The sequence below is a fragment of the Procambarus clarkii genome, chromosome 58 (assembly GCF_040958095.1).
Source record: "Procambarus clarkii isolate CNS0578487 chromosome 58, FALCON_Pclarkii_2.0, whole genome shotgun sequence".
In the NCBI taxonomy this organism is placed as follows: Eukaryota; Metazoa; Arthropoda; class Malacostraca; order Decapoda; family Cambaridae; genus Procambarus; species Procambarus clarkii.
In genome coordinates, this window is record NC_091207.1 from 17,729,363 (window position 1) to 17,739,475 (window position 10,113).

General features: G+C 37.2%; 1 protein-coding gene across 1 annotated transcript; it reads right to left on the reverse strand.

Annotated features, from left to right (window-relative positions):
• Nucleotides 1-265: 265 nt before the first annotated feature.
• LOC123767930 (Vesicle transport through interaction with t-SNAREs 1a) lies at nucleotides 266-8,855 on the reverse strand. Its single transcript, XM_045758089.2, has 5 exons — nucleotides 8,703-8,855; nucleotides 6,334-6,392; nucleotides 5,106-5,247; nucleotides 4,491-4,708; nucleotides 266-1,410 (listed from the first exon to the last, which is right to left on the reverse strand). Exons 1-5 carry the CDS (start codon nucleotides 8,794-8,796, stop codon nucleotides 1,255-1,257), a joined length of 669 nt encoding a protein of 222 aa, XP_045614045.2. The 5' UTR covers nucleotides 8,797-8,855; the 3' UTR covers nucleotides 266-1,254.
• Between the last annotated feature and the right edge of the window lie 1,258 nt (nucleotides 8,856-10,113).

Genomic DNA, 10,113 nt, shown 5'->3' on the forward strand with positions numbered 1-10,113 from the left:
AACCAGGAGGGCTGGTCAATGACCAGGCCGCGAGGACGTTGATTTTCGGAATCAGCACAAGGTAGGTAGACTTGAACGAGTACAGAAAAGGATGACAAAGTAACCATACAAATTAGAAAGCTTCCTTATGAAGAGAGATTAAAAAGCTTAACATACATTCTCTAGAAAGTCAAAGAGTAAGAGTGATATGACAATAACTGAAGTATAGAAATGGATGAAACTGTATAACAAAGGAATATTAATAAGGTATGAAATATAACAATACTTAATAGATGTATAAAAGTATATTTAATTGGAAATAGGGATGTTTATCTATTTACCAAATTATCAAGTAATACATCAGACAAAGAATAACTGGATTGCACAAAGAAATCACATTAACAAGATGTATGATGAGCATGTCGTGGTTAACTGGTCTAAGGCAGGTGCTTGGGAGTCCCTAGTGTGCAGGTTGGAATCTTCCTCATGGCTCCTACTAATTTCCTCAATAATTGGATTGTTTCAAGTTAAGGTTAGACATGTATGTGATTGAGTTTGGTCGGGTATAAATATGAGCTGCTTGACATTGGCCACAATGTCCACATAGATAGGCCACAATGGTTTCCTTATGGTCAAATATTCTTAACATTTAACTACAGTAAAGAACACTAATGTTTGTAAACTGTTAATCAAAATTAATGTTTTTTATTTTTTTTATTTATTGTTGTGAATTATTTGATATCAGGTAATTAAACATATAATTAATTATATGATGGAAGTCAGGATGAATACTGTACAGGAATGACAAGTGCAATAAAACATTTGGTGCTTAAAATTCTATAATTATTCTGATTCATCAACTGGAGTATATCACAAGAAACATCTACAGTACGTAACACCTTGGCAAGTCACAATATTTCTGTTGAACAAACATCAATTAAAAATTCACATACACATCTAACATTAATGAATGACTAATGTTTGATGTAAATAAAGACTAATGCATTTACTGCCATTTCTATTTCTGTTTCTTTCTTTGACTTTAATGGTGTATTTGTAATTTTCACAACATATTTATTTATATTTTTATAATGGGGAAAATTCCAATATGCTTTCACTCAGAGATTACATTTAAATACTGCAATTCCAAAATTGTTCTAAGAACTTTTAGTCAACTTATAATAATGAAAGATGCATGTTAAGTGCTTAATGGTTACATGTAATATACCGTTATCAATTCTTATCAAAATCTTATAATAACGAAACCTTATTACTTCATCCTCTTCTAACCGCGAGGTAGATTGCAAACACTATGACAACACCTACAACAATAAAAACAGCATACAAGATAAATCTATTTTGCAATACCTGTCGTAGCATAGTGTTGAGCACTCTTGAGCTCTGGTCCAAGTCTACGTCAGTCTCACGTAACTGTAAAGAAATATTTATGAATTACTTGCCGGTATGTATATTTTTAATTGACCATTTTAATTAATAATCCTTTATAAATTTACAATGCAAGTTTAAGTTAAAGATGTAGTGAAGAACCAGATATAAAAATAATGCCTATTCAATACATGACTACATTGAAGCTATACAATACCCCATCACATGGATACAACTGGAGCCACATACTATTACAGTGTATGAGTGCAGCTCGAGTCCCACAAATGCTGTACGGTACTGTATATAGGTAAAGTTGGGGCCACAAATTAGGCTCTGCCTCAATCAAGGTGGTGGGGCCAGCTTTGGAACCTGACTTTGGAACAGCCTCAAACAGGGTCAGAAACAATGCAAAGCCCAACAGGCAGGCCTCCCTGAGATTGAAATAAAGGTTCATCTCATACAAAGGGAGGATGCACAAAACACTGCCTTCAGTGACATCCATGCCAGTGCCTGCATGGATGGAAGCCCAAGGCATTTAGATGCCGTGACCAGTGAAGGTGGCATAGACAAAGAATAATTAGTGGTCAGACCAAATCAGGAAAAACAAATGCCTCAATGAGACTTCTTATGAGTGGAGAGGACCAATCTCAATATTCTCCTCAGAGTTCATAGTGAGGAACACTGCTGAGACTCTCCACTGGCAAAAGCAATGTACCTGCACACATGCACACATGGAAAAAGGCTAACATACTTCCAATCTACAAAAGTGGCAGCAGGGAAGACCCCCCCTCAATTATAAACCTGTATCATTGACAAGTGTAATAGTCAATATATTGGAAAAAATAATTAAAATTAAATGGGTAGAACACCTGGAGAGAAACGATGTAATATCAGACAGACAGACAGTTTGGTTTTCGATCTGGAAGACCGAGTGTATTGAATATACTCAGTTTCTGTGATCGAGCCACTGAGATTTTACAGGAATGAGATGATTGGGTTGACTGCATATATCTGAACCTAACAAAGGCTTTCGATAGAGTTCCACATAAGAGGTTGTTCTGGAAACTGAAACATATTGGAGGGGTGACAGGTAAGCTTCTAACATCGATGAAAAATTTTCTGATAGCAAAATGAGGGCAGTAATCAGAGGCAATGTATTGGACTGGAGAAATGTCACAAATGGAGTACCACAGGGTTCAGTTCTTGCACTGGTAATGTGCATTGTCTATATAAATGATCTGCCAGATGGAATACAGAATTATATGAACATGTTTGCTGATGATGCTAAGACAATAGGAAAGATGAGAAACTTAGATGATTGTAATGTCCTTTAAGAAGACCTGGACAAAATAAGTATATGGAGCACCATTTTGCAAATGGATTTTAATGTGCATAAATGCCATGTAATGGAATGTGGAACAGGAGAACATAGACCCCACACAACTTATAAATTATGTGGGAAATCTTTAAAGACTTCTGATAAAGAAAGATCTAGGGGTGGTTCTAGATAGAAATCTATCGCCCGAGGACCACATAAAGAACGCTGTGCGAGGAGCCTATGCTATGCTTTCTAACTTCAGAATTGCTTTTAAATAAATGGATGGCAAAATACTAAAGAAATTGTTCACGATCTTTGTTAGACCAAAGCTAGAATATGCAGCGGTTGTATGGTGCCCATATCTAAGAAGTACATCAACAAACTGGAAAAGGTGTAAAGACATGCCACTAAGTGGCTCCCAGAACTGAAGTGCAAGAGCTATGAGGAGAGATTAGAGGCATTAAACATGCCAAAACTAGAAGATAGAAGAAAAAGAGGTGATATTATCACTACACACAAGACAGTAACAGGAATTGATAAAATGTTAGTGAAGACTTCCCTGAGACCTGGAACTTTGAGAACAAGTGGTCATAGATTTAAACTAACTAACAAAGCTGCCGAAAAATATAAGAAAATTCACTTTCGCAAAGAGAGTGGTAGACAGTTGGAACAAGTCAGGTGAGATGGTGGTACAGGTCAAAACCGTCAATACTTTCAAAGCGTTATACGACAAAGAGTGCTGGGTAGACGGGACACCACGAGCGTAGCTCTCACCCTGTAACTACACTTGTGTAATTACACACACACCCACACACACGTCAGCCCACAAGAAAAGTGCCACCTCATAAGCCGCATTTGCAGAAAGTAAACAGGCAAGATAGCAGTCCACTGTCAGTACAAGTACAGTATAAAAATTAGGGTGAAAATCTATTGACTCAAACAAGAAGCATGTTTAGACAGCAAGGGCGGTCACTGAGGTAAAAAAAAAAAAAGGAAACTACACAAGGTTCTATATAATTATCAACCATTAAAAAAATGAGATAATGAACATCTGAAGCAAGGGAACTAAATCAACAACTCCAGCTGGCACACTCAAGGCAGAAGTCAAGCTGTGAGAGCAGCATACAGTAGTTGGTGTGTTCCCAATAAAACACCATACCCAAGGCAATGGGTAAGGGGGCAAGTGTTTACATTTCCTAAAACACCTGGAGAATAAGGTTAGCACACAGCCACCCCAAGAAAACTGCACAAACCAGTGTAAGCAAATCCCAGTGCCAAAGCATAAGAATGAAGATAAGAGTTCTGAAGCACTTAAGAGATCCAAAGCACTGCAAGTAATTCCCCACCAGCTGCAACTAATTGTTACTGGGTACCGACCAAGTTAGATACCATTTTCTTTGACATCTGGTACTAGCTGGGTGCAATGCATTCAGTACACATCTGATTTTTATAGCATGTAACCATTTGTCCTATTGTCTGTATGACCTTCAATGAACTTAATGCATAGGAAGCTAGTGTTTTTATTCAACACAGCATATTTTAGCTAAATATTATCATGTAACAAACCACCGAAAGCTTAAAATATTTAAGTTAAACTACTAAACTAAGGGTATAGGACACCATACATAGCTCTCTCTATATTATAACTGCATACAGTAATGTACAGATAATCACATACTGATACAAGTAATCACACACATGCAAAATGTCTGAGGAACACCTGTACATGGGCCACTCCTTGGGAAAGGGAAGTTCCCCAAGAGATACATTATAAATCATTACAGAGAACTGTAACTTAATTTCTTACCCTTTCTCGTGCATGACTGATGGTTTGCCTTTGGCTGTATAAGTCATTTAGTATCTGTGCACCTATATGTTCTGTTTCCAGAGCAATCTTGTGTCCCTGTGACAACCTCACAGTTGCACGTTCTAAAGTCTCACTATTGTCCAGGAGTGCTTGTCGCTGTTCTTCTCCAACACTCACACCAGCATACCCATCCTCCAGGAGTTCTGCTCTCGTGCTACCTGTTCAACATACATACATGAACAGTATACAATATATTGTATAAAGGCATTGATGTTTTTATATTTCTTGAGCAATTGAACTACATCACCTAGTTGCACAAGATCACCAAATAGTTATATACATTTGCACTCCTGATCATACAAGCTGACATCTTCTCAAGACAAAGGAAAATCAACCTACAACCACTTTGATGAGCACATACTCCACATACTTATACCCCACATGAATTATACTGGATATATTATTTAAGATTAAAGATGAATGGGTATTGCAGTTAATAGTTGGCAACAATACCCAATATGCATTTGCATCAATATATGATTTTAAAAACATACATGATTACTATAAGAGAATGAATAAAGGTGAATTTTATGATAAATTGATCAGTATGCTGACCTTCGCTTGTGGTAATGGCCCTCACACGCGCGTATTCCCCCTCCAAGCGCTTCAGCTCAACCTGATAGCTCTTTATTCTTCCTGCCAGCTTCTCCCTTTGTACTGGTTCCAAGTCTCGTACTTCCAATTCCATCCTCTCCAGCTAAGGACAATAATCAATGGTGTATCATGACCCCCTACACATTAGTTCATCTCTTATAATATCCTCAAGTTTCAAAACAAAATAGAGGATATTAGCCTCCTACTTAAAATTAAACCAAGTCTAAATACAATATATACTGTAAACTGGTAAGTGAATGGCCATATGATATTCAGCAGTAAATGTTGAAAAGGATGCTGCAGTCTTTACTACCAGAAATTGAGGCGACTGCATTAGTAGAGATGATAAGGAAAAGTTTCTCAGTTCAGCTATGCTTTATGGAAGGCCAGTTTTTTCCTATAGGGAATGCACTTTGAATATTGAAAGTAGGTGCAAATATTTGTGAGAAAAGCTTGACAGTTGTCAGTTTTGTCATGTGTAAAGTATAGTCATTCATAAACACAAGGACCTATGTAGGACTTTTGTTTTAATGATTTGGAAACAAGACCTGCTCCTTATCACTGCTAACTAATGGCTAAATTATAATAAACCACTACATTTTGGATTTAATATGAAATGTTCCCCAGTCAGTTTTAAAGCAACTACATGGAAGCTCAATGTTTAGCTTGAGACAACTCAATTACATCAAAGGAGTAAATTGTCTGTTATGAATCAAGTGGAATACAGTTCAGTGTCCCAGTCAAAGGGTTAGTGAGCTAGTCATGTACAGCTACTTTGAATTAAAACATGAGAAAATACAATTATGTATTGAGCAAATTGCTACTTAAACTGTTTTGGTGCAATTTTTAATTAAAAAAAGTGTCCATAGAATTATGACACTTTTTGATTGGGATAGTGTTAGGCAGTCACTAGTCATTGGCCAGTTCCACTATACAAGTCTACCACCTAAAGAAAGCATGGTATAAAACTAACAAAAATTCAAACTTTGCAAATATACTAGCTCTACATATGCAGATACTGTATATAAGATATACAAAAAATAAAAGAAGTTGGAGAAAGTGTCAGTAGCAAATCTGACATTTGATAATACCACATTTGCACAATGTTATAATACACAATTTGCACAACTCACAATATTTAAGCAAGCATTAATTATGACTGCAACACAATCTACATTTTAGGACTCACCAGTTCTCTTGCTTCTTCCGTGAGGTTTTCCACATCTTGTATTAGGGATATTCTTTCAGCTGAAGGAAAACAAAATTTAAATAAATAAATAATAAATAAATAAATAAATGTTTATTCCGGTAAGGTACATACATACAAGAGATTTTACAAAATTGATAGATTTATAGATAGAGCTAGTACATACAATGCCTAAAGCCACTATTACGCAAAGCGTTTCGGGCAGGAAAACCATTAAAGACTAAAACTTTAGGACTAGGAGTTCTCATTAAAATTGAAAATAAATAAATTATTAAGGGATCTAAGGACAACTTGGCATCCACTTAAATTTACCACAAATGTCGTCCCTTAATTAATATGGAATGATCACAATAAAACTTTCTTCAATATACTGTATGTAGAGAATATGAAAATCTATGTAACCATGACAACCTCTTTCACAAAAGGTTGTCTGTAGCCTCATTCAGAGAATTTTATGACCTAATTTTATTTAAAAATATTTATAGATTTTAGTTGTGCTTGTTTTAGTAATTCTTGGTTGTTTCAGCGCGGTAAACTGTCGAGTCATTCTATTGTCAGTTCACCCAAATTTTGGGCAAATTTTCTGGCACCCATTTTGATTTTGATGCAATTTGGTACACATATAGAGGTTGTACCAAATGATAAGAGTGGTGAGAATTTCGAAGATGCCAGAACTATCCCAGGTAGCATACAAATTTATGACATCCTATGCTGTATTGTATTACTATACATATATACCTGTACAGTAATACTGTACTTATATCTGTATTATACATTATACCTGTACAATATAAAAATCATGTACCTCTTACAATAGACCCAGAAGATCCACTCAATCAGGCCTGTCAGAAGGAACGGCTAGAAGTACACACACAGGTCTTCATCAAGTGCATCCAGAAAGCAAAATGTTGCATGAGTGAACAAAAGGCGATACTGTAACAATCTGGGATAAGTGCAATGAGACCAGTGGAACAGAGGAGGATAGGGGGGTAAATTACAGTAGTTATGATATATTAGAAAGGGAAAATGCTCCTTGTATAGATTAAATAGCTGCAGATAATGTTGAGATATGGGTGTGAGGTAGAATAGAAAGCAGGAGGATACTTTTTCACTCAGAGGGTTATAAACCCATAGAACTTCCCTATTCCACCAAAACTGTAAATGCCAATTTTTGAACTCACCGAATTCATGTCTTTGTTGAGGCCACTAGAGAATAGTGGCCCTCAGGTAAATTCAGGTATGTCAATATGGCAGAAAGTGAGGTGCCTGATGACTGGACTAAGTTTACCCTATATTTATTTATTTATTTATTTATGCATATACAAGAATGTACATAAGGAATGTGAGGATACAAATATGGTAATTACAGTCTTGTATAAAGCCACTAGCACGCGCAGCGTTTCGGGCAGAACATGTACAGTATACAGTGTACATGTACAGTATACATGAACATGTACTATATACATGTACAGTACAGTATAAGGAAAAGTACAGGAAGTGTGTGAACTATAGAGGAATGAATTGGTTTGGGGGCAAAGTCAGGAAACACCAGCGGTGGGAGTAAGGTGCATTGTGGTAGAGAATTATTTACTGGCATGATTGGAAAGCAGATCATGAGTTTGTTGAGAGTGAGGAATTGCATAGGATTGTGAATGAATTTGCAATGTTCAGTACTGTCCAGCTGATACCTAGGATCGGGAATCCTACATTTCTTACCAATAAACTGCACCTGGTCAATTTTCAGCCATTTAATTAAAAGCCTATTTAACAAATAAAGAATACCAAATTAAATTAATATAAGTTAATATATAGGAACAGGAAGCCTGTTAGTCTTATCAGTCAACAGTCATGGCTAAAGTTAAAAGGATGGACCGAAACGGTTGTCGTTCCTCCAGCTCCTGGTGTGTGGTCTGGTCATCAGGTCTGGTCATTACTTCATCCATTTTAATTTCGTGTGTGTGCTATTATCACAGCATGTGTGGCTTTTTTTAAGGTCTTATTAATTCTTAAATTTGAAAGAAGTCTAGTTCTCATTTTAAGAGCAATTAGTATCAGATTGTTTTTGTTTACTTTCAAGTCTGGGGATATTTGAACATAGATTACTGGTAGAGTAATCAAGGTCCCCTGACTCCTGCTACAGAATATGGATCACCTCACAGTAAATCTTCACTGAAATTATTATTTTTGGGTATTTGTGTTACTGTAATAGTAAGAACGCAAAAATATATATATAAACAATTCATCTTACAGTCCAGGGCTCTCTCGTGTTTTCAATGAAACATGTCTCATGGTCGAGTAATATCCCAAGCCTCCACAGTACCTCCGCCCAAATATGTGCTAAGAATGCTCACATGACTCTCTTGAAGAAATGTGACATATCTTGGAGGTGATATCTGCGGTGACGGCTGCGAACTGCTGCTCGAACTCCGGCAGGAGGCTCGCCATGTTTGTTGTTGTGGTCGACTCGTACACCACCACTAGCCTTCACTGGTCGACTCGTATACCACTAAGCCATCACCACACCGGCACTTTTGTACACTAGACCCCCCCCCCCCCCGTGTACACACAAGTGTACTCACCTAGTTGTGCTTGCATTGGGGATTAAGTTCTGCTCTTTAGGCACTCTAAATGGATCAATTAACCACTTAATGGATCACTACATTTATGCATGTTTAGGATAATCTTGTCCTTTGATACTAATGCATAATGTACACAAGTTCTCTGGACTATTATACTTCCTTCAAATATGTTTCTGGACGATAACATATATATATGAATATGTTTGCTACTAATACAGGAAGGACTGGGAGAAGGAAAGGGGATGGTAGCGGGCAAGGTAGGATGGGAAAGAACAATGGAGAGTGTGGGAGGGCAAGAAATGATGGGAAGAGTAGCAGAGCACTAAGATTGTAACTTTGTTGAGTTGTCCGAATGTCTATTGCAAGTTGTCTGTGTCTACCTAGTCATAAAAAGTATGTGTGTACATCTGGTAACATGCTGCATGTGTAAAGTAAGAAATGTATACGTTTATCACCCAGATATTCGGTAAAATGCTTGTAACGTACGATTATGTTACGTCATTTGGTTGGTTAGATACACAGTTTAGTGGGTTTCATATTTATTTAGTAGTCTTGGTTACAGCAGTTGGTTTGTTGGTAGTGTCGTAGATGTTGAGACGAAGCCTGGAGCAGAGCAGAGAGCTGAGCAAGGTCCAGGGTAGAGAGCTCGGATGCAGGGTGAGTCGTAGAGCAGGGTGCTCTGAATGCGGGCGGAGTCGAAGAGCTCGATGTGGCCAAAGTCCTGGCTATCTGTTCTGTGTCGAAGTTGAAGAGCCTTGTGAGGGTAGGAACTGGACACGTCGAGCGTTACGTTCTAGTTGGCGACTGTTGAAGATGTGCACTATCTCTCAAGCATCTGTACTGAACCACTCTTGGGAGTTATTTTTGAAAACTGTAGGTCAATTTGGGCAAAATTTCACCCATCGCCATTTCACTAATTTGCATATTTTCTGTAGTAGTAGTAGTGTTAAATCTCCAAATACACGCAATCACCCTGAATTCCGCTCAGAAATAATTACTGTACTGTATATATCTACATGTGTGTGTGCATGCAAAATATGTGCAAATGTCTCTGTGGGACAGATATGTTTAATATTCAATACTTCATAGCCTTTAAGAAGTGGGGGCTACAAACTTCCCTTATACCCCCAATTGATACCTGTTTACATCCACTTTTATGAGAATACTTTACATCACTTTCTCC